Source organism: Mobula birostris, chromosome 3 (assembly GCF_030028105.1).
Source record: "Mobula birostris isolate sMobBir1 chromosome 3, sMobBir1.hap1, whole genome shotgun sequence".
Taxonomy (NCBI): Eukaryota; Metazoa; Chordata; class Chondrichthyes; order Myliobatiformes; family Myliobatidae; genus Mobula; species Mobula birostris.
In genome coordinates this window covers 154,448,702-154,474,739 of record NC_092372.1, presented here as the reverse complement: position 1 = coordinate 154,474,739, position 26,038 = coordinate 154,448,702, and the positions used below count along the sequence as shown (strand labels likewise).

The following is a 26,038-nucleotide window of genomic DNA, read 5'->3' as shown; positions in this document are numbered from 1 at the left end:
AATACGAAGCCAGGGACCGCTCTGTCTGAACGGAAAAAAAATTTTTAAAGGATTTTCTTTCCCTCCCCCAGTTAATAAAAAAAACTGAGTGACCTTGTAAGAAAAACAATAAGGTCTCAACAAAGGAAAGTATTTACATTCCAGCATCTATTAAACAAGAAAGAACCAAAATAATGTTATCTCTTAAAAAGAAAAATCAGCACCATTTTTAAGTTTAACATTAAATCCCTAAACATTAAATTGGTTATAAGACACTATAATAAAGCAGAGAAAAAGTTAATAGCATATTTAACCCAGCTAAATTTTCAAAAATACTAATTAATAATACCATAAGTAATTAAACCCTCCCAAATATATATATGAAAAGAAGCCCCATTAGTGGGAAAAAACTACCAATTAGTTAATTAAGAAAGAAACAAAAAAAAAACAAACCAGATATTAGGTTAAAGAAACAAATCCCTTTATCTTCTTTTCGCAGTCGAATGTCCGAGTAACCATTTAAACAGTCATACTTGAACCATAAATCTTCTTTCCAAAAGAAAACCAATAATATGCAATAATGAATAAATCTTACCTTCTTTTATTAGCTTCTCAATGGAATATCCAAGTAACCTTCATAAATCTTCTTTCTGAAATGCGAATAATATACAGGTATCCAAACAACCTTTCGGATGGTTCATTCGGTAGCGGCGGCAGGTATAGTTTGAACAAACTCCAGTGCAGCTTTTGGATCAAAAAATGTACGAGGAGGAGAGTTAGGAGGAAAAACTTTAATTCTTGTCGGGTAATGCAAAGAAGGAAAAAGTTTGTTATCATATGCCTGTTTCATTACCAGAGCAAATCTTGATCTTTGTTCCATTACCTACTTCGGATAATCTTCATAAAAACAGAGCTCAGATTCCTTAAATCTAAAAACTCTGTTTTCTTGCCTGTCGCATTATTTGATCTTTAATTTTAAAATAATGAAAACAAACCAAAACAGATCTTGGTTTATTTGGATCTTTAAATTTCAAAGTAAAAGCTCTGTGTGCTCTTTCTCTAGCAGGCGGCTGTGATACTATGGTAGGAAATAAAGTATGAAAAAGCTTACTAAAGTAAGCAGTTAAATCTCCATCTTCAGCTCCTTCTTGCAGCCCAACAATTTGTATATTCCTTCGGTGAAACCTAGTTTCCAGGTCTATAATCTTATTTTAATATCTTTCCAAACGGGTGTAGCTTCAAACAATTTTTGCTTAGTTATCTTCAATTCCTCTTTGTGTGTAATAACTTGAGTTTCCAAGTCTTTAAGTTTTCCCAGAAATGACTTCATTTCATTACTATTCTTTTCTAGTTGATCTTTAATTGACCCATTCTGATCTTTAATTGAATTCAGTGTCCAAACAATATCTTCAGCCTGTGTTGGCATTTCATCAGATCTTTCCTTTCCCATTACCTTTTATCAACTAGGTTCAGACAAGTTCTTCCCACTCCTCCTAGACATAGACATATTCTTCCCCCTCGAGAATCAGCAAATAAAAATTTTTAATTTGAAGTTTAAACTAGGGGGAGAGAGACAAAACTAAGAGCAGCACAAGATTGCTGCTACTCCATTTGCAGACAGGCGAGGTCTCCCCCTGGCCACTCTTCATCTGGATGTGTTGCCATCCCAAACAGTGCATGGCAAGGTTCACTGGATAATGTTATTTATGTGTGAATACAGTGTCTGACTTCAACAAATCCTTTATGCTTTGGAAAGTCACCTCACACTGCTTTGTCCATTGCCATTTCTTCCCAATCTGTAGTAATGAGTTCAAGGGATCGAACACAGTAGCCAGGTTTGGCAGGAACCTGTTTCAGTAATTGACAAATCCTAAAAACTGTGACATGTCCTTTGGCCTTAGAGCATCCACCACTGCTTGAATTTTCTTAGCACACTTGTATAATCCTTGTGCATTGGTGGTATGATCACAGTAGGTGATGCTTGATTTAAAGAATTCACTCTTGTTCTGAGCCCATAAACTTCTAATCTTTTTTACACTTCCTTGAGATTTTGGAGATGGTCCTTGTCATCCTAACCAATTACAATGATGTCATCCAGGTAACACTTAGAAGCCTGGACAGCCTTGTAGCACCTGGCCCATAGGTTTCTGCCAGCGCCTAGATGCAGATGCTACTCCAAAAATAAGCATATTATTGTGGATGTTTATGGAGAGAAACACTTCTATTTACATCTGTAGGTGGGCCTCAGCCAAGTCCAGTTAGCTGAAGTGCAAAGGTTTGCAAAGTTATCTGCTATCCTGGGCAGAGGGTAATGATCTGCTTTCAGTACTTGGTTAATGGTGACCTTAAAATCACCAGATTCTGACAGACCAATTCTTCTTGACTATTGGGACCCCTGACATTACACATGAGCTCCACTCAAACTTGGAAAGAACTCTTTCAGCCTCCATGAGATCTTGCTTACTGGCTGCTTGATATGTTTGAGTTTTCCAGTGTCATCAGTGAACACTGCTATGGCATCATCCAGTACATTTCTTAATTTGCTTCCAGTTGGCTCTTAGATCTCTAATCGTCTTCCTTTTGATCCCGCTTATGAAACCTAATACATTCTGCATGAAGCCTAAAGTTTCTGCATTACTTTCATGATATCAGCAAAGCTCATTTCGGTTGGTTTGGTTGGAGCAGTGAAACCTCTAAGCAAACTGTGTGCCTTTAAATCCAATGCACTCAGTAAAATTGGCACTCGCTTCTCATTGGCTATTCCATTTGTTTTAAAATACTGCTCAATCTGCTAAATATACAGTATCCAGTTATTGTGTAATCAAACATGTCAATTGACATGACTGACACAGCATGTCAATCTTTATCTATTTAGCAAGATATTTCTGTTGTATTTTTATGATTACTGTATTATCAGCTGGTACTTATTGTTTATGAACTGGTGAATTCTCCTGTTTTCTGTCTTTATCTTCATCGTCTTTCCTTACGCGAAGAAAATGTGCTGCGCTTTTTTTTTAACTCGACCATTTCTCACTGGTGCTTTTTTTTTTACTTGAGCAACTCACTGTTCAGCAGGTAGGTAGTTGTGTCAGGTTCGTTATAAAAATACCTTGTCATCACTGTTATGTTTTGTAATTTAGGATATTGTCTCTTGCTAACAAGTTAACATGCCAACAAGTGCATGCAGCTTACCTCTGACAGCAGTTTCTGGTCCTCTGTATCACTGACGAAGGAGATTTTTACCCCAATCTGTAACACTTGAACCCTATATTTTGGAAGAAATTAAAAGGCAGAATTGGCCTATTTGTGTTTTTTCTCTCAGTTGCCTTTGATGTAATAATAGTGGCATCTCTGACTACCACAGAGACCAAAACACAGCCTCTCTTCAAAATTTTCAGCTAGAGTTACTGATATATGAACTGTATAGTGTTGAGGGGGGAGGGCAAAAAACTGCTTGTGTATATCTTGTAGATGGTACATGGCACTGTTGTAGGAAGGGTGAGATTTAAAGCAAGATTACTGATTTAGTATCCTGGACGGGGGAAGTATGACTCTTATCTTGTCCTTTTGTCACTACAGTGTCAAAGTGGATTCGTAAGAATACCAAGGACACTGTCATTACAAAATGATTTGAAGTAGGACCTTGCCCAAGTTGTGAGGGCCAATTTTGCAAACTTTCTGCACGTGAGAGTTGGGTAATGAAGTCTTCTGGGAGTATGGTGCAGAGGATCTGCTGTCACCTTCCTGAATGCTTTTGACGGGCTTCAGCAGGACTGAGCCTAGTCTCTCCTCAGAGGCCTGTTAACAATTTTTTTAAAATATCTGACATTCAGTGTCAGTTAAAACTATTAAAACTGAAGTAAATTATTTAAAGATAATTGAAAGAGTTAATTCAAAACACAAAATCAATAGGAAATAATTAAAAACATTAAAGTAGACTTTTTAAAGTTTCATTTTGCTTCAATACCCCAGAATGCTGAGGAATCCCTTGGGACTCCATGTGGAGTGATGGATCCAGTGTTGTCTTAGTCTATCTCTTTCCACTGTGTGAATGCAGGGGTCTGAGTTCAAATAGATAATTGCCAGTGATGGATCAGCTAGCAATACTTGACCCAGTAATTAGGCACAAAGACACACAGAACAGAATGGGCTCTTTGGCCCAACTCGTCCATGCCAACCAGGATTTCCATCTAAATTAGTCTCATTTGCCTGTATTTGGCCCATATCCCTTTAAACCTTTTCCGTCCATGTGAAGTTTTATATTTTGCTAATGTACCTGCATTAACTACTTCCTCTGGCAGCTCATTCCATTTACTTGACCCCCCTTTTGATTTGAAAAAGTTGCCTCTTAGATTCCTGTTAAAGCTCTCCCTTCTCACTGTGCAAATCTCTAACACCTAAATGCTGTAAGATTTATTACCTTTTTATCATAAACAAATTGATTTGTGCATTATTCTGAATTTGTGCAGCCTAGTCTAATCTAGTTATTTCAAAAATAATAATCGCCAAAAGAAAACTTCAGTTGCTTGAAATCAGGAGCAATTAATCTTGCAGCTTATTGTCTACCTGTACTGCACTTCCTCTATAACTCTACCTTGTACTATCTCAATGCACTGTGTAAAGAATTGATTTGCATGAAGATTTTGTAAGACAAGCTTTTCACTTTTCCTTGGTACACATGACGATATTAAATCAATTCCAAATTCATAAAGCAGTAAGTGTTGGAAATATCCAGCAGGCAAGTTAGTATTTGTGGATAAAGAGATAAGTTAACATGTTGAGTGTAATTGTTTTTATTGTTACCAATGATGATGTTTTTGTTTTGTGATTTATGGTAATTCCATAGGTGTTACAAAGGTTGAATATGGAGATATAACAGCACGCAAAGCATTAAGACAAAAGCTGTCATGTAAACCTTTCTCTTGGTTCCTGGAAAATATTTATCCTGACTCTCACATTCCACGACATTATTTCTCCCTGGGAGAGGTAGGATTTCTGAAACTGACTTGAATTTTAACAATACATTTTTAGTCGAATTAGCTTTTATCGCTATTTTCATTTAGCTCATTATATTTTTCTCTGTTTGATAACAATCCAAATTGTGGAATTATTGAGTGCTGGTTTTATTGATTGATCATGTGTATGCTATAGCTTTTTGCAGGAAAGGCCAGGTTGAAAATCCAAATAATTTCTTGTGAACACAGGAAATATACATTCCCTGAAAAGCTCGTACTGTTGCCATTCTGACTGTACTTCAATATTAGACTGTGTTTCCGCAGATCCTCGGCAATTTCCCAATAGTTATGCTTGGAAATCTGTGCACTGTATATATCCCAGATTAAAAATGAGTACTCCCCACTTGTAATTGGAGTTCTCTGTAGCTCATCCGCAAGATTGGAAAATGCAAAATAATTTTCTTTATAACTGCAAACTCACCTAACATTATTCTGTTGTTCTGACAATATAAAATAGAGTAAGTTATTTTCATTCCAATTGAATTTCTGTTGTCACCTTCATGACAAGTCTGTTCTTCTGATTCTTGTACAGTATATGTTTGACAATTGGCAGATGTGACTTGAAATTTCCATTTTCATCCCTCTTTATTTTAAAAATGATCTTTTTGACTAAGCTTTCAATCACCCGAAATTGTTTTTGATCTATTTTTTGTGTATATGACTACATTTCTGTGAAGCACCTTGAAAATTCTGTGTTAAAGTTCTACTGTTACAAGCTGTTAATAATAGTGAAACCATTATCAGGTAGGTATAAATAAAATAGGTATGTTGACTAATTGTGTATTATGTGAAAATCTTTTCCAAATTTGTTTTTTCAATCTGCCAATACAAGCCAAAGTTGCCTTTCAGCATCATTACCCCTTAATATGCTTTCAAGAACACATTGATTAAAATAAAAATATCCTTTAAAGAAACATTAAAGTCTGGTTTTTGATAAGAGTAGTAGTCACCTTTTAAATAAGAGAGTCCAAACTTTCCTAAGAATTAAAACAGCTAATACTTTATAGGTACCGGCAGAGAAATATCAGAGAATTCAAAATATTGAAAGAGAGCTTATATCCCTATTGACTTCACTTTTCATATGGAGATGCCTCAATTCTAATTCAGTCTTCTTCCCCATTTAGTTTCACGTTCTTTTACAAATAACTGTCTAATTTGCATTTCAGTAATATTGTTGGTCCTAATAGCTATGCCTAATTGAGTATTTTTGTTTTTACTAATTTCATACTGAATAAAATTTCCATTTTCCTTTCTATTCTTTGTTTTATCTACTCTGTGATACAGTTAATTAACCAACAGAATAGTTTTATTCTTCAGCTTTTCAAATCTTTCTATAATAGAAACCTGTGGAGCCTATTTTCTATTTTCCAGTGCTAAGCTTGATTTTACAAATGTCTTTCATAAACATACAGTGTTCTTGTATCATTCATATGATTTTTATTGTATTATTTCTCAATGCCTCATGAATAATCCTACAGTGATTACAGGTACATAGTTTTGCCTGCAATTATCCAGGAATAGAGTGATCAGTAACTAATGCAAATTCAGGTAGAAAATTAAAGGTTCCAAAACTCCTTCATCAAACAACAATGTAAGTTCTTTGTCCTGGTTTTAGATTGAATAAATTTGTTACAACATTAGTTTTTTTTTTCAGAAAAGGGTAATTGATAGGCATATGTGGAATTTTCTTGCATTTATTTGATCCATGCAAAATTGCAATCAGATGTTTCAAGAGTAATATTTTTAAAGTTTTAAAATTCAGTAAACATGTAATACTCAGTTTTATCAGAAAATTTCCTTTTTCAATAATACTGTCTAAATAGAAAATTTACCGACAGTGCCTTGAAAAAGTATTCAGCCCCCAATCCTTTGTTCACATAACTGAGATTGCAAACTGGAATTTTGATCAATTTAACTGAGAATTTTTATTTTTCAATCACTTGCTCTTTTTTCCCCCACAGTGCCCAAAAAAAAACAGGCAAAGTTATAAAGCATGAAAAACTTAAAATACAAAAACTGAAAAGCACTCCCATAGCATGATGCTACCTCCATCATACTCTACAGTAGGGATGTTACCTGGCTGATGCGCACATGTACTGCTTTTAAAAAAACATATTCTTGCCTGTAAAGACTTTGAAAAGTGTCACTTCAAAGATACTGTAAAGATATGGAAGAAGGTCTTGTCGGATGAAACTGAGGTGGAACTTTTTGGTCTCAGCATTAAGCTGTACATGTGGCATAAATTTAATACTGTATATCAGCCAGGTAATGGCATCCCTACAATAAAATATGGTGGAGGTAGCATCATACAATAGGGATGCTTTTCAGCAGCAAGGACTGGAAATCTGGTCAGGATTCATGGGAAGGTGAACGCTGCTAAATACACAGAAATCCTGGATAAAAACGTACTAGCCTCTGCCAGGAAACTAAAACTGTCGAGGAAGTTTGTCTTTCAGCAGGGTAACAATCCAAAGCACACTGCTAGAGCAACCACAGAGTGGCTTCAAATGAAGAAAATTGATGTCCTTGAGTGACCTAGTCAGAATCCTGACTTTAATTAACCCAATCAAAAGTCTGACAAGACCTCAAGATTGCTGTGCACTGCTACTCCCCAACTAACCTGGCACAGCTTGAGCAATTTTGCAAGAAGGAATGGGCAAATCTTGCTCCATCACATTGTGCAAAGCTACTAAAAGCTTATCGAAACAGGCTACTGGCTGTAATAGCTGTGAGAGGTGGTTCAACTAAGTACTGAGCAAAGGGGGATATATACTTCTGAACTGCTGACATTTCAGTTTTTGAAGTTTTAGTTTTTTATGTTATAAAATTTTCTGGTTTTTTGGGGGGAGGGAGCTCTGCTGTGAAAAGAGGATGAGCATGTGATCCACAAATAAAAATTCTCAGTTAACTTGGTCAAATTCCCTAGTTTATAATGCTCAGAGAACAAAGGGCTGTGGGCTGAATACTTTAAGACACAATATCATTTAAGTAGCTGTAATAAAATTGAACTTTAAAATGAGTCAAGCTTATTATAAGGTCAAGATATTATAAGGAAAAGGTAAATAGGATGATTTAAAATGTTTCTTTTTATAGATTATAAGAACAGGATATTATACTGAAGCATTTTAAAACAATAGTCATAGCTTGAATACAGCATTCCATTCAGGTAATAAAACCATAAGACATAGAAGCAGAAGTAGGCCAGTGGCCCATCAAGTCTGCTCCATCATTGTCTTTCTCCCCCCTCTTCAGCTTCACTCCCTGTAACCTTTGATGCCGTGTCCAGTCAAGAACCTGTCAATCTCTGACTTAAATACACCCAATGACCTGGCATCCACTGCTGCCTGTGGTAACAAATTCCAAAAATTCACCACCCTCTGGCTAAAGAAATTTCTCCGCATCTCTGTTTTAAATGGATCTATCCTGAGGCTATACCCTCTTGACCTAGACTCCCCCACCTGGGAAACATCCTTTCCACATCTACTCTGTATAGACCTTTCAATATTTGAAAGGTTTTAATGAGATCCCCCATCATCCTTCTAAATTCCAGCAAGTATAGACCCAGAGCCATCAAACGTTTCTCGTATGATAACCCTTTCATTCCTAGAATCACCCTTGTGAACCTCCTCTGAACCCTCTCCAATTCCAGTACATCTTTTCTTAGATGAGGAACCCAAACTTGTTGATGTTATTCAAGGTGAGGCCTCACTAGTGCCTTACAAAGCCTCGGCATCACAACCCTGCTCTTATATTCTAAACCTCTTGAAATGAATGCTATAATTGCATTTGCCTTTCCTACCACCGACTCAACCTGCAAGTTAAACTTTAGGGTGTTCTGAACAAGGACTCTCAAATCACTTTGCATCTCAGATTTTTGGATTTTCTCTGTTTAGAAAATAGTCTGCACATTTATTTCTTCTACCAAAGTGCATGACCATGCATTTTCCAACATTGTATTTCATTTAGCACTTTGTTGCCATAAGACCATAGGGGCAGAATTAGGCCTTTCGGCCCATCGAGTCTACTCCACCATTCAATCCTGGGGCTGATCCAATTCTTCCAGTCATCCCTACTCCCCTGCATTCTCCCCATACCCTTTGATGCCCTGGCTAATCAAGAACTTATCTATCTCTGCCTTAAATGCACCCAATGACTTGGCCTCCACAGCCACTTGTGGCAACAAATTCCACAGATTTACCATCCTCTGACTAGAGTAATTTCTCCGCATCTCTGTTCTAAATGGATGTCCTTCAATCCTGAAGTCATGCCCTCTTGTTCTTGACTCCCCTACATGGGAAATAACTTTGGCATATCTAATCTATTCAGGCCTTTTGACATTCGGAATGTTTCTGTGGGATCCTCTCTCATTCTCCTGAACTCCAGGGAATACAGCCGAAGAGCTGCCAGACGTGCCTCATACAGTAACGTTTTCATTCCTGGAATCATTCTCGTGAACCTTCTCTGAACCCTCTCCAATGTCAGCATATGCTTTCTAAAATAAGGAGCCCAAAACTGCACACAATATTCGTGAGTGTGGTCTCACGAGTGCCTTATAGGGCCTCAACATCACATCCCTGCTCTTATATTCTATACCTCTAGAAATGAATGCCAACATTGCATTCGCCTTCTTCACCACCGACTCAACCTGGAGGTTAACCTTTAGGGTATCCTGCACGAGGACTCCCAAGTCCCATTGCATCTCAGAACTTTGAATTCTCTCCCCATCTAAATAATAGTCTACATGTTTATTTCTTCCACCAAAGTGCATGATCATACACTTTCCAACATTGTATTTCATTTGCCACTTTGCCCATGCCCCTAAACTCTCTAAGTCTCTCTGCAGGCTCTCTTGTTTCCACAACATTACCTGCTCCTCCACCTACCTTTGTATCATGGGCAAATTTAGCCACAAATCCATTAATCCCATAGTCCAATTTATTGACATACATCATAAAAAGCAGCGGTCCCAACACCAGCCCCTGTGGAACTCTACTGGTAACTGGCAGCCAGCCAGAATAGGTTCCCTTTATTTCCATTCTCTGTTTTCTGCTACCAACTCCCCTGTAATTCTGTGGGATCTTATCTTGCTAAGCAGCCTCACGTGCGGCACCTTGTCAAAGGTCTTCTGAAAATCAAAGTGCACCACATCTACTGCATCTACCCTGCTTATAATTTCCTCAGAAAGTTGCAGTAGGTTCGTCAGGCAAGATTTTCATTTCAGGAAACCATGCTGGCTTTGGCCTATCTTGTCATGTTTCAAAGGTACATTTAATGTCAGAGAAATATATACAATATACATCCTGAAATGCTTTTTCTTCGCAACCATCTATATGGTGTGCCCCAAAGAATGAATGACAGTCAAATGTTAGAGCCCCAAAGTCTCCCTGCCCCCACTGGCAAAAGAAAAGCATCGGCACCCACCACCGAGCACTTAAGCGTGAGCAAAGCAACAGCAGAGACACAGACTTGCAGTTACCCCATAGATTTTGCATTTCACCTGGTATTCGACATACCTCTCTCTATCTCTCTATCTCTATTTCTCTCTCTCTCCATTTCTCTTTCTCTCCCCCCCTCTCTCCCCCCTCTCTCCCCCTCTCTCTCCCCCTCTCTCCCCCCCTCTCTCCCCCCCTCTCTCCCCCCCTCTCTCCCCCCCTCTCTCCCCCCCTCTCTCCCCCCCTCTCTCCCCCCTCCCTCCCCCCCTCCCTCCCCCCCTCCCTCCCCCCCTCCCTCCCCTCTCTCCCCTCTCTCCCCCCCCTCTCTCCCCCCCCTCTCTCCCCCCCCTCTCTCCCCCCCCTCTCTCCCCCCCCTCTCTCCCCCCCCTCTCTCCCCCCCCTCTCTCCCCCCCCTCTCTCCCCCCCTCTCTCCCCCCCTCTCTCCCCCCCCTCTCTCCCCCCCTCTCTCCCCCCCTCTCTCCCCCCCCTCTCTCCCCCCCCTCTCTCCCCCCCTCTCTCCCCCCCTCTCTCCCCCCCCTCTCTCCCCCCCTCCCCCTCCCAAATAAGGGAGAAAGAGGTGTTTTCGTTTTCACAGTGAGTGGGGAGACATAACAAACAACTCGGTGGTTTACGATGTTAAAAGTCTGCCACGTCGCTTTTTCTGAGCTCTGTGCCCAAAAATCACGAGTCTCTGGGTATCCTGTAGATATCCTGACTCCCCCGACGACACATGGGTCTCCTATCATGACACCGACCCTTGATCGACCCGTTTCCCCGAGCCCCGACATCCTAGGCTTCCAAATCCGAGCTGAATACTTGGGCTGAGCCCTTGATGTTCCGCGTAATGGCCAGTCATGAAACCCTGAGAGTGGGTCCCATTCCTGCAAAGAACCGGAGTCAGCATGTAACTCAAGGTTAGGATCTTCAAAAGAACCTTGAAAGGGAAAAATAAAGATATTAATGATGGAAATAGAGCAGTTTATGAAGATGCAAGCAAAGGAGTTGCCATTTAGTGACATCATCACTCTGCTTCACCATGTGCCTCCAGGTACTCTATATTCTCATCCATAACAACCGATTCCAACAACTTCTCAATCACTGGTCAGGCTAACAGGTCTATAGTTTCCTTTCTGCTGCCTCCCACCCTTCTGAAATAGTAGAGTAACATTTGCAATTTTTCAATCATCTGGTACAATGCCAGAATCTATCGATTCTTGAAAAATACCTCCACAATCTCTCCAGCTACTTCCTTCAGAACCCAAGGGTGCATTCCATCAGGTCCAGGAGATTTATCCACCCTCAGACTATTAAGCTTCCTGAGCACCTTCTCGATCATAATTTTCGCTGCACATACTTCACTTCCCTGACATTCTTGAATGTCCGGTATACTACAGATATCTTCCACTGTGAAGACTGATGCAAATTATGCATTCAGTTCCTCTGCGTCTCTTATTACAATATCTCCAGCGTCATTTTCTATTGGTCCTATATCTACCCTCGCTTTTAGTGTCTTCTTTGACATTGGTCATCAGCTTCCTTTCATAATTCATCTTTTCCTTTCCTAATTCTTAGTTTTCTCCTGCAAGTTTTTAAAAGCTTCCCAATCCTCTATCTTCCCACTTGCTTTGGCTTCCTTGTATGCCCTCTCTTTTGCTTTTGCTCTGACTTCACTTGTCAGCCACGGAGTGTCCTTCTTCCATTCAAAAATTTCTTCCTATTTGGAACATATGTGTCTTGCACTTCCTTCATTTTTTTCTGCAGAAATTCCAGCCATTGCTGCTCTGCTGTCCTTCCTGCTAGTGTCTCTTTCCAGTCAGCCTTGACCACTTCCCCTCTCACGTCATTGTAATTTCCCTTATTCCACTGAAATACCGACACGTTGGAATTTAGTTTGTCCTTCTCAAACTTCAAAGTGAACTTTATCATACTGTAATCACTGTTCCCTAAAGGTTCCTTAACCTTAAGCTCTCTTATCACCACCACATCATTGCACAACACCCAGTCCAGCACGGCCGATTCCCTAGTGGGGTCAACAACAAGTTGTTCTAAAAAGCCATCCCTTAGACATTCTACAAATTCTCTCTTTTGAGGTCCATTACTGGCCTGGTTTTCCCAATCCACTTTCATGTTAAAATCCACAACAATTATCATGACTTTGCCCTTCTGACACACCTTTTCTATCTCCTGCTGTAATTGTAATCCACATCCCAGCTGCTATTTGGAGGCCTGTATACAACGGCCATTAGGGTCCTTTTACCCTTGCCATTTCTTAACTCAACCCATAGAGACTCTACACCTTCTGATCCTATATCATCCCTTTCTAATGATTTAACATTATTTCTTATACACAGGGCCACACCACCCCCTCTGCCTACTAGCCTATCTTTCCGATACACTGTATATCCTTGGACGTTCAGCTCCCAATGGCAGCCATCCTTTAGCCAAGTTTCAGTGATGGCTGCAATGTCATACTTGGTAATCTGTAGCTGAATTTCGAGGTCATCTATTTTATTTCTCATGCTGCGTGCATTAAATATAACATTTTCAGTGCAGTAGTTGTTGCTTTCTATTTTAACTGCACCACACCTCTATTGCCCTGTAACTCATCCCATTGGCTGTGACTATGCCTCAGCTCCTGCCTGTCTTTTCTGTTGCACGTCATCTTCGATTGATTTCTGTTTCTTCCTTCCTCAGTCCTGTCACTCTGGTTCCCATGCCCTTGCCAAATTAGTTTAAGCTCTCTCGAACAGTGCTATTAAACCTGCCTGCTCATATATTGGACCCCTTTGGGTTCAGGTGTAACCCGTCCTTTTTGTAGAGGCCCCAATGATCCAGGAACCCAAAACCCTGCCCCCTACACCAGTCTCTCAACCACGCATTAGTATGCCTGATCATGCTATTCTTGCACTCGTTAGCATGTGGCACAGGCAGCATCCTGAGATTACTACCCTGGAGGCCTTGCTTTTCAGCTTCCTACCCAACTCCCTTCAGGACCTCCTCCCTTTTTCTACCCATGTCATTGGTACCAATGTGTACCAAGACTTCTGGCTGTTCACCGTCTCCCTTCAGAATACTCTGCACCCGATCCGAGACATCCTGTACTCTGGCACCTGGGAGGCAATACACCATGTGGATATCTCTATCAGGCTGACAGAACCTCCTGTCTGTTCCCTTCACTATGGAATCCCCTATGACTACCGCGTTCCTCATCTTCTTCTCTCCCTTCTGCACCATGGAACCAGGCTCACTGCCAGAGACCTGATCACCGTGGTCGTCCTCTGTCAGGTCACCCCACACCCCCCTTGCCTATTCTCCTAATCTAAGTCCTTCTGCAGCCCCCCTGTTTCCTCAACACTGCCTGCCCCTCCTCCAATCGTCATATCATCCACAAACTTGGCAACAAAGCCATCTGTTCCATCATCTAAATCATTGATATACAGCATTAAATGAAGAAGTTGCAACACCAACCCCTGCGGAACACCACTAGTCACCGGCAGCCAAGCAGAAAAGGATCCTTTTATTCCCACTCACTGGCGTCCCCTTGGGAGTTCATCCCTCACAACAGTATCCAAAACTTGTTTCCATGATTTAAACAAAATGAAATGTATGGTCTTATTACCAATTTTAAAATGAAATTTACAAACAACACCTGTTACTAAATGAATCTTTTTAATATTTCAGTAATAGTTTTGGATCCTCCTTGCAATTCATTTTTATGAATTCTTAATAGCTTTTACCAAATTAGTATTTAGTATTTCTCACATTTGTGTAAAAATGATGACATTTGGATTTTTTTAATTTTATATTTTATAGTTTTCTTTGATCACTTAGTCATTTGTTTCTCATAAGAGCTGATATATAATAATCAATATCAAAAACACTAAATTCCATTCTACAGCAATTAGAATATTTCCCTGGATTAAATTACTTAACAGACAGTAAAAATCGAGACTTTGGCCTTCACATTGGTACAATTTGAATGATGACTGGGCAATTGAGTTAAGATTCTAAAGGATTGTATGTTTTCAAATGTGTCTCAACCGGTTAATTGTAATCTACTTCCTCTTTCAGATCAGAAATGTAGAGACAAACCAATGTCTGGATAATATGGCAAGAAAGGAAAATGAAAAAGTGGGAATATTTAACTGCCATGGTATGGGAGGCAATCAGGTGAGCTGCTGTCCTCCTTTTCATAGTCATAGTCATACTTTATTGATCCCGGGGGAAATTGGTTTTCGTTTCCGTTTAGCTGTTTTCAATAAGTGGTTGAACATCACAGTAGCACATATTGAGCTTTGAATATTTCCATAATTAACACTTGTTCTACTGATTTTTAACTTGTATGAAGTAATAACTAATAATAATAGTTCTGCCTTTGTGGTTACCTACATAGCAGTAAATTCCTTTTGATGAATTTGTACATGCATTCTTGACTCCAGACAAAATTTCAAAGACTGGGTTAATATAAGTGATTGTAAGGCCTTGATATTAATGTTTGGCTGTAAACTCTGGGCTCTAATTGACATCAAGAAGATAAATATTTCAGGAACATTGTGAGAGTTTGCATTGTGGTTATGAGATGTGTGCTTTGTGTTTTTTTTGCTACTGATAGTTGGAAAATCTGAGCTACTTGAGCTTTTATAAGTTTCTCTGGGGCATTTGGTGGACGAATAAGTTCACGTTAGAGTTCTGAAAATGGAGGATAATGGAGAAAATATGTTTGGAAATGTATATGGAATGAAATATTGAATTTTAATTTTTGTAATTTTAGAACGATACAATCTGCAAACCAACAAAAAAGTTAATGGAAAATTATAACTGAAAATATATCTAGAATATGCCTATAGACTTTGTAGCACTAACATTGCAATAAGGAGAATTAAAACTTGGAGCCCATTAAAGCAGTCTACAACAAGTTTGTGTTTTAATCATCTGTTCAGGTGCAGCATTTGTTTAATCAAACACTAGCTCTTAAAAGTAAATTGAAGATAAAGTGCAAAAAAAATTCTTAAAACATATTGTAAAATATCTCATTTTACATGTGAATTAGATTTTTATTCTTAATCTAAAATTAACCTTTTTTTATATTTTCTAGGTGTTCTCCTACACTGCAAACAAAGAAATTAGAACTGATGACTTGTGCCTAGATGTGTCCAAACTTAATGGTCCTATCATGATGCTGAAGTGCCACCATCTAAAAGGCAATCAGCTTTGGGAACACGATGCTGTAGTAAGTGCTGTCTTTATGATAAAAGGAAGGTTAAATTAGTTTTTCAAGGAACTTAAAAATTTGCTGCGCACATTTGACAGCAACTTTGGAGCTTAGAAAAATGGAGGGCTATGGGTAACCCTAGGTAATTTCTACAGTAAGGACGTGTTCGGCACTGCATTGTGGGCCGAAGGGCCTGTATTGTGCTGTCGGTTTTCTATGTTTCTATGTTTAAGTCTCTGTCTATTTACTTGGCTAGTCCTAACAGTTGGTTCAATGTTGAAACTGTTTTGTAGCTGCTGTAACCTTACTAAAATAAACAAGCAAAAAAAGTATACAGAGAAATTAACTAGTTTACCAAAGACAATATCACAGGCTCCCAGTTCACAGGTGGAGGCCACTTAATGGATTTGCTATGGAAAATACAAGGCAATCTCCTACTGATACTTGCACAATGATAATTTATCAAACAATGTAACATCCATTTCTAGTTAATTAAAACAACAACTCTTTTTCTTCTGCCTCCAATACAATCGAATTCCCTCGCCTGTGCATGGAGCATTAGTAATTGAGAGAAGAATTTTCCAGATTCATGGATTCAATGGGGCAGGTGGGAGTGACAGTGGAAGAATTCAAAATGCACAAAACTGCAATACAATCAGTTTGCTAGGAATGCAATCTCTCTGTAATGCGAGGGTATAAAAAACCTTTTCTCTGTAAACTATAATACTCAATAATCCTCTCTTATAAGCCCTACTGAATGGACAACTGAAAATGGCTAAGGAAAAATGGTGAATCATATCACCATAATGAATGTTTCATTTCTCTTGGCTACAAATATACACAAATGTGATGGCTTAGCACTGCTAATGTAACCACTTCTGGGCAGCTCTGCAGACTAATAGAATCATATTCAAAACTTGTTGTACCATTGGAAATGCTAGATCAGAGCTTGATTAGCTGATGATCTCCCAGTGTTTATTTTACTCTGGTAGTTACTGGTTTGGCGCTGAGACACTGATCTTCTTTCAATAGGAATTAGAATAGGCCATCCAGCCCCTCTTCTCTGCTCGACCATTAAATTTAATCATGGCTGATCCTTTCATTCAGGCTTACTTTATTGAACTAGCTCCATATCTCCTGATTCCCATCATATGTACAATTCTGTCTTGAATATACTCTACACCAGGAATTCAACAGCCTCTTCTGTAGAGAATTTCAATTGCTCACCTGTCTCTGCGTGAAGAAATTTGTCTTTGATGCAGTTTGAAATGGCTGACCTCTCGTATTGAGACCATAGCTCCAGGTTCTAGATAATGCATTAAGGGGAAATAATCCCACTTCAACACTGTTGGATAAGTACAAAGGCTTGGGCTTCTCCATTGCTACTTTCTGGAGCCCCATGTCTGTCACATTCATGGTCGTCATCCTGTTTGTTGGTACTGACCTTTTCTGCAATCTTTATATAATAGGTCTGACTGGTTCTTAGAACAGAACTTCCAGCTCTTTTTCTGCCTCCCTGATACATGGCAATGTGTACGCCTGGGACTGGAGGTCATCAGTTCCAAGCCATCTTCTTCAAACTGCGTTCTCCCACTTCGGGAGTGTACATTATGATTCACAGTGGTTTCTGCCTGTTCCCGCCTGGTACTGCTCCAACACACCATCTGCCTTGATATTTATTTATTTATTTATTTAATTCACTTAATTTACTTAGTTCCATAAATATGAAACTATCTTTCCTCTCGCGCAGAAATCCCTTATCAAAGTCTGTGCTCCATAGACACTACTTGCTGTCAAGATACACATACTGGACCCACAAATTTGAATTCCTGGGTAATACTAATTTTGAGTCAACTGACTACAGTCAGCCTGTTCCAGTTGATTAACTGATTTACCTGGGGGTGGTGGACTGCATACTCTTGTGTTTACTACTCCAAATTAAAACTGCAGGAACATTTACTGTAAGAAAATCTAAGAGTAAAGCCAAATGAAACTGGTAAGTATTTAAAATGAAGTTACCTCCATACTCACTAAAGTCCACACACTTTATATACTGGGCACTATACATCATTGCTTTTTCACACTTCTGGCACCAGATTCTACTGGCTTCTGTTCCACCTGATGCTCTACCAATAGATGCTATTTTCCTGGTTCTCTGAAGTCATTTGAATCAGATTGTAGCAACACACATAAAAGTTGCTGGTGAACGCAGCAGGCCAGGTTGTGCTCCTTTGGTGTTGACTGAACTTTCATGTAGTTTTGATTCTATTGTATTTCTTCTACCATTAATGCCTGTAAGAAAATTAAATTCAACATAGTGTATGGTGACATATACATTTTGAATTTACTTTGAACTGGATTTCAATCCTTCTCCAGTGTCTGATCAGCTGTTTTGTTGCTGCTGGTTTCAAACCGATCCTTTGTTCTCCTACCAGCCACTGATCTGATTTCAGTCATCTTTGGACTTTTTGATTCACTTAAACCATTCTGTGGCAATATTTCAAACTAGAACAGAGAAGTTATTCTCAATTACATGTCAATAATTGCCCTCCAGAGAGCTTCACTATCATAACTTACGAAGTTGCTGTTTGAGGAAGCTAATTACACAGAAGTTGGCTGCTGCATTTCTACAATGTAGGTAGCTAGTCATATGTAAAAAGATACTTGAAAATCCAAATTCTGCAGATACTTAAAACAGGGTCCCTCCATTGGAAGGAGTCAACCATGGATATTGCATCCTAGCTGTCTAGGTGTTATGCAAGCCAGGGGAGTATCATATGGAGAGCAAGCCATTGTCCATCCAACAGGGTCTCTCTCTCCACACAGTTGATGAATCCAAAGGAATGGTAGAGACCAGTACAGTTTGGCAGCAACAGCATCGCAGGAGTTACCAGTCAGCGTTGAACTCAGTGTAGGACTGCCTTAGGGACTCTAGCTCTGGGGTTTACTCCTGAAGCCTTCCACATGAGTGGATATAGCCACAAGGCAGTAGGGGTTTGAGGTCAGTGTTTTCCTTCTAGATGAGCTGCCAACCACAGCTGAAGAACCCCATCTGCCCAATGCGACTGGTTTTGACCCTTCTCCTGTCAGTAGAAACGGTTCTGCTGGGCTTAGTAGCTAAGCCACATGGGAAGGCCAAGAATGGGGCATGGGTGTCAGAGGCTATTTGAGATGCACGTGATTGGGAGCATTTAATAGGTAGAGGGAAATTATCCCCACTATCTCCCCTGGCTATGATGACCTTAAGGAACCTGGCTATGATGACCTTAAGATATTTGAATCCTGCAATAAAACAGGAAATAAATACTCAGCAGGGAAACTAGTAGGGATGAAATATTTCTCTCTCCATAGTTGCTGCCTGACCTGCTGAACCTTTAATAACATTTTCTGTCTGTTTGCAAAAGCACTTAATTACCTGTAAAGTGCTATGGGATTCTTGACATCATGAAATGTAGCTGTATATATGCAGCTTTCCTTTTAGTGTTGGGCACATGGCCAAGTGGTTAAGGCATTTGTCTAGTGATCTGAAGGTTGCTAGTTCGAGCCTCAGCTGTGGCAGTGTGTTTGTGTCCTTAAGCAAGGCACTTAACCACACTGTGATTGCCCTACTAGACTTCCAATATTGGCCTTGTAAGGCATGAAAATGCCCAACGCAGGCCTCTCATGGTCTGAGTCGATGTTCCCTCCCTCCCTCCCTTCCTTTTATTGATGGACTGCTTTCCTGAAGTTCCTTGGTTTAGGAGAAGGAAACCTGAGGTCCATAAGCCAGTCCTCATCGGAGGATCAGAGGTGAAGAGGGGTCAGCAATTTTAAATTCCTCGGTGTTGTTATCTCGGAGGACCTGTCCTGAGTCCAGCACATAAATGCAATTACGAAGAAAGCACGCAGTGCCTGTTCTTCCTTAGGAGTTTGCAAAGATTTAGCATAACATCTGAAACTTTGACAAACTTCTATAGATGTGGAAAATATATTGACTGGCTACATTGCAGCCTGATATGGAAACACCAATGCCTTTGAACGGAAAATGGTGCAAAAAGTACTGGATAGAGTCCAGTCCGCCACAGATAAAGCCCTCCTCGCCATTGAGTACATCTACATAAATGCTGTTGCAGAAAAGCAGCATCCATCTCAGGGACCCTCGCCATCCAGGTCATACTCCGTTTTTACTGCTTACATCAAGGAGAAGCTCGAGGAACCTCAGGACTCGAACCATGAATTTCAGAAACAATTATTACCCCTCAACTATCAGGCTCTTGAACCAAAGGGAATAACTTCACTTAATATCACTTGCTCTGTCATTGTAATGTTCCCACAACCTACCAACTCACTTTCAAGGATTCTTCATGTCAAGTTCTCAATACTTATTGCGTGTTTATTTATTATTATTATTATTATTATTTCTTCCTTTTTGTGTTTGCACAGTTTGTTGTCTTCTATGTATAAGCAAGGCACTTAATCACACATTGCTCTGCGACGACACTGGTGCCAAGCTATATGGGTCCTAATGCCCTTCCCTTGGACAACATGGGTGTCGTGGAGAGGGGAGACTTGCAGCATGGGCAACTGCTGGTCTTCCATACAACCTTGCCCAGGCCTGCGCCCTGGAGAGTGAAGACTTTCCAGGTGCAGATCCATGGTCTCACAAGACAAACGGATGTCTATACTTTATGTGCTGGTTGCCTGGAGAGTGAAGACTTTCCAGGCGCAGATCCGTGGTCTCGCAGGACTAACGATGCCTTTACTTTATTTATGTGCTGGTTCAACACCCAAGTTGGTGGTGGCCTTTCATTAATTCTATTATGGATTTATTGAGTATGTCCACAAGAAAATGAACTTCAGGGTTGTATATGATGACACGTATGTACTTTGATAATAAAATTAATTTCAACTTTGCTTCTCACTAATTCTAGATGTTGGTCCCTAGACATTGAACTTGGTTTTTTGTGCAAAGCCTTTGTAACATTTACAATGTCCACAGAGTGGTGGAAACTTCTGTACTTGGATGCAGTTGCAAGAACACTATGAAAACACAGCAACATCTGGTAGCACAGATCATGTAACAAATACCCTTGCATTGAATGCAATATCCACACTCTTCATCGTTCTTATACCTTGGTGGGTCTGATATGCTGTTGTGGTCTACAGGTTAGCAGGGTTTTTTTTGTGACAGCATCTCCCTTCCTGCAGCGTTACCATTGAGAACGCTAGAAGTAGAAAATGTTATGGGAAGATCAATCTCACCCAGGTTGTGCACCATCCATATTTGGCCACATGTTCCTTGGTTAAGAGTCTAAAGCTGCTTAAATAGCAGCATAGTGGAAGTAACATCACTATTTGATTCGAAAGCATAACTGCCATTGCTGGGCTATTAAATTCAATGATAAGCAGGGGGCAAGAATATGAGAATTTTATTGGGACTGCAGGAACTTTAGAGCAGGCTGGAGGTGAATTCTTGACTCAATTGATGATTTTATTTAACTCTGGTTTAATACAGGATGCTGCTAATTTGGGATGAATAGAGGGAAGATTCTTATTAAAATGTAGGCATCAGTTTTGCTGTATATTATATTTCCAGAGAATAGTGAGAAAGTAATTTGGGGGTAACAGGGACAGAATCGTGTCCTTATACTCAATGTCAGCTACTCGCTAAGAATGAAATTAAACATGGCTGATGATCTACAGGACCATCAAAAAAAGCTTAATAGATTCCTGAAAGAACAGAACATTTGTCATAATTAGGGTTAACTTGCTTGTTCCAGTTGTAAGGAGTTACTAATTGCCATAGTTGTTCATTGAATCGATGAAAGGATTCCCTTATTTGTCCTGAAATACAGCAAACTACTTTTACCTCATTTCTTAATCATCTAAAGGATTGTGTGGTTTGAAATGGGCCGTGGTCTATACAGTTACACCATCTGTAACTGAATGGGGCCTTACATTCATAATACAATGGGAAACATACTGTCCATACAAAGTGTAACAAGATTCATTGATATCGATGTACTGTCTTGTGTGTGAGCCATGAGGGGCAGGTCGGGAATGATGCAACAAGCTGGGAGGTAATGTATGGAAGTACATCAAATTTGCAAAACGCACTGCAAGTTGCAGAGGGAAATGACTGATCACCTTGCCTATCTGCATAAGCAGAAGTTCACTCTGATCAAGTTCTCAACTGCATGCTCTATTTAATAAATTCTCTGAAAAACATCCTTCTGTGAACTTTCTTTTAGGACAGCACATTTTATTTATATTAAATGCAGTGATTTTTCTTTGGTCTTTTTGGCAAAGTCATGCTGATCACAGCTTCTTAAATTTTTTGAGAATGCTTTTAGCAGATTCGCCTTCAGTTTTGAGCCTATTTGTATGCTTTAATGTTCTCCCCTCTTGTGTACATTTCTGTTATGTTTTAAGTTCAACTGTTCAACATTTATTCCCTTCATTATTTCTGCATGATCCCATTGAGGTCTCTCTCTGATATTTCACTTTTTAAAAAAATGTTCATAATATCACAAAACATCCTGGTACCTTATCTCCTTTCTAAACTTCAAATCAGATAAATCTATGTCATCTATTTTTAAGTACTTTGCTAAGGGAAATTTACTAATGTCACTCCACTCTTTAAGAAGGAAGGCAGGCAGAAGAAAGGAAATTATAGGCCAGTTAGCCTGACTTCAGTGTTTGGAAAGATGTTGGAGCCCATTTTTAAGGATATAGTTTTGGAGTACTTGGAGGCACATGATAAAGTAGGCAAAAGTCAGCATGGTTTCCTTAAGGGGAAATCTTGCTTGACAAATCTGTTGGAATTCTTTGAGGATATAACAGACAAGATAGACAAAGGAGAGTCGGTGGATGTTGCTTGCCTGGATTTTCAGATGGCCTTGACAAGGTGCTGCTTAACAAGAGCCCATGGTATTACGGGAAAGATAGTAGAATGGATAAAAGATCGGCTAACTGGCAGAAGACAAAGAGTCAGAATAAAGGTTGACTGCAGGTTCTGCAGTGGTTGGTGTGGAACCTGCTTTTCACATTATATGTCAGTGATTTGGATGACAGAATTGATATCTTTGTGACCAAGTTTGCAGACAATACAAAGGTAAATGGAGGTGCAAGTAAGTGTTGAGGAAGCAGGGAGTCTACAGCAGGACTTGGACAGATTGGGAGAATGGACAAAGAAGTGGTAGATGAAATATAGTGTAGGAAAGTATATGGTCATGCACTTTGGTAGAAGGAATAAAGGTGTAGACTATTTTCTAAACAGGAGAAAATTCAAAAATCAAAGCTGCAAAGGGACTTGGGAGTTCTTGCAGAGGATTCCTTAAAGGTTAACTTGCATGTTGAGTCAGTGATCTGGAAGGCAAATGCAATATTAGCATTCATTTTGACAGGACTAGAATATAAGAGCAAAGATGTGATGCTGAGGCTTTATAAAGCATTGGTCAGTCTGCATTTGGTGTATTGTGAGCAGTTTTGGGCCACTTATCTAAGAAGAGATGAGAGTCCAGAGGAGGTTCACAAGAATGATTCTATTATTGAAAGGGTTAAAGTATAAGGAGTATTTGATGGCTCTGGGCTTGTACTCACTGGAGTTTAGAAGAACGGGGGTGATCTCATTGAAACCCATCGACTATTAAAAGACCTTTATAGAGTGGATGTTTTCTATAGTGGATGAGTCTATGACCAGAATAGATGATGCCCATTTAGAACAGAAATGAGAAGGAATTTCATTAGCTGGGAGGTGGTGAATCTGTGAAGTTCATTGCTATGTATGGCTGTGGAGGCTAAGTCATTTAAAGCAGTGGTTGATGGGTTTTTGGTTAGTCAGGGTGTCGAAGGTTATGGGGAGAAGGTAGGAAAATAAGGTTGAGAGTGATAATAAATCAGCCATGATGGAATGGCAGTGCAAACTCGATGGGTCAAGTGGCCTAATTGTTCTCCTATGCTTTTTTGGAATTAGGTCCTCTTATTTAGTCGTACTTCTATGCACCTCCACTTAGTCTCAATTCAGCTACTTCTGTTCCAAAGGAAATAACAATTCCATATCCAATTGTTTCTTATAATTTTCTTCACTCGTCTTCTCTGTTCTCTGTCCATGCAATCTTTCAATGTTGTGACCAAAAATATGCAAATAAGTCAAAGTGAGGTTTACCTGGTGATTTAACAGTAGTACAGCATTTCTGCTCCTAAATTCTGTGCTTCTGCTAGCAATGATGAGGTGAGCATTTTATTGAGCTTTAAGGATTTGTGCAAATATCCTTTGTTCCCTTAAAATGTAAGAAATAAAAGTAGAATTAAGCCTGCTGACATTTAGCACATCTGACTATGCCACCTGAATTGCTTGAAGATATTTTGTATATTTGTATCTTCATATTAAAATGATAAGTGAATTTCTCTGATAGGAAAGTAATAACAATATTTTCTAATGTTTCAGAAACTGACCCTGTTGCATGTGAACAGCAATCAGTGCTTAGATAGAGCCACAGAGGCAGACAGCCAAGTACCCACCATGAAGGATTGTAATGGAAGCCGCTCACAACAGTGGATTCTACGCAACGTCACACTCCCTGAGGCTTTCTGATTGGTCAGCTCTGAAGATATAATGGGCTACCTCTGTGCACCTTACTGCTAGATCCATACTTAAAATGAACTTTCATCTAGGCAGCGAATAGGTTCCTCCTACGAGTATATAGACAGTTGAAAGGATATTACAAAAATCTGTATTCCTTATTGGCGGTTTGAAACCGTAGACTTTGGAGAAACTGTGCACACTGATGTTTACATTGTTCCGAACTGATTTAAAAAAGGGGAAGGTGGAGCTGTCGAGATTGTTTAAATCTTAGTGAATGAACTTGCACTGTTCATTAAGAAAATATAATTTTAATGAAGTGGTCCTAAAACATCACTGTTTTTCTGTTAGCAGCATATCATAGTAATTTAATTGCACAATTTGACTGAAAGCGTGGCTTAGCCCCAGAAATGTTCATAATATTACAAAACATTTTGGTTTATTTGTGGTAACCAATGTTACATAATATCAGTGCAAGAAGTCAATGAACATGTATCAAAAGTGCATTCAAATCACTTTTTTATGAATAAAAAAAATCTATTTAACTGGGATAGAATTCATGGAAAAATTAATATTACAATTATGAGGACTTTAATTTTGTGTAGATTTTTATACCTCAATGAAGAATTAACCAGCTCTGATTTACAATTTTTGAACATTATTTTCCATGGAATTGTTTCAGTTAATTCATTCTTAATATCGGTAAATTTTAAAGAAGTAGAGGCCACATAGAGATGGGGAACTGAAGGAATGTCATTTTTTGTCAAGTATCTTACTTGTTTCCTCTTTGCAATTTCTTGTCCTGGTTCTGTCGGCTATTAAATATTGTTTTGGCTCCTTCCTGAATTCTTCTTGAATTATTCTCAAAGTACTGCTGCTATGAACCAGTTAAGGAGCATTTCATTAAGCAGCTTCTGAAGTACAATGAATCAATGTTTCTGTATATTTCAACTTTGTGTTCTTGATGAATACTCCATTTTCTCATAATGTTAGAAATGTGTGTGGCCTAGGTTCAATGGGATGTAGATTTTTTTCCCTTTTTATATATTTTGTTTTATAAACAAAATTCACTGAAAATTTCTCTTTAATAGGCTGGGCTGTATCTGGAGTTTTTGCAGGATGAAGTCTCCATTCCATCCATAAAACTATCCTGCTACTTCACTATTTGCGTAACTATACTAGATTCTGTGAAATACTGGTGATTGCTTTTTTTTTTCTAATAAAATTTTTGAAACTGATTTAATTGTGTGTTTTCTACCTATCCATTTCGTACAGCAATAAAATGCCCTTTCAGTATAAATCCTTAATTTTGTATGTCTCTATTTTCCTTCAATCTATGCATTCCAGTGCCTATTTTAGTTGATCTTTTTGGGTGTTCTCCTTGAGATTGACTGCTGTTATATTACTTGGCACAGAGAACATCGTGGTCAGGTTCTGGCTTGTACTCAGTAGGCCACATTTTCACAACTTTCCAGCAGGATCCATTGTGAAACTTTATGATTTCCTTCATAGTGGACATTAAACACTTCAATTGCCAAACTGATGGCTCAACACAAAATGAAGACAAAACGGTCTGTAGCTCAGAATTGAAGTTTCTTTAAGTTTCTCTTACTTAAGCTGTACTTGGCCACACAGTCTTGAGCGTCGATAGAGTAGAATAGTGGGCTAAGCATGCACCCTTGAGGTGTCTCTGTTGGTAACTAGCAAAGAAATTTTATTTCTGATCTGGACTGACTGTGGTCTCCCAAAAAGGAAGTCAAAGATCAAGTTGCAAAAGAAAATACAGAAACCCAACTTTTGAAGCTTGGTTATCGGTACTGAAGGAATGATGGTGTTG

The 26,038-nt window shown here is 39.2% G+C and overlaps 1 protein-coding gene across 3 annotated transcripts in view; it reads left to right on the top strand.

Annotated features, from left to right (window-relative positions):
- galnt1 (UDP-N-acetyl-alpha-D-galactosamine:polypeptide N-acetylgalactosaminyltransferase 1) overlaps positions 1–25,439 on the top strand; it is a 112,886-nt gene extending 87,447 nt beyond the window's left edge. For all 3 annotated transcript variants that reach the window (XM_072253523.1, XM_072253522.1, XM_072253524.1), the window contains 4 exons: positions 4,826–4,965; positions 14,498–14,596; positions 15,522–15,656; positions 24,067–25,439. In XM_072253523.1, the coding sequence (XP_072109624.1) occupies positions 4,826–4,965; positions 14,498–14,596; positions 15,522–15,656; positions 24,067–24,213 (521 nt within the window). In that variant the 3' untranslated portion in view covers positions 24,214–25,439. The remainder of the gene's footprint in view (positions 1–4,825; positions 4,966–14,497; positions 14,597–15,521; positions 15,657–24,066) is intronic.
- The last annotated feature ends 599 nt before the right edge of the window (positions 25,440–26,038 follow it).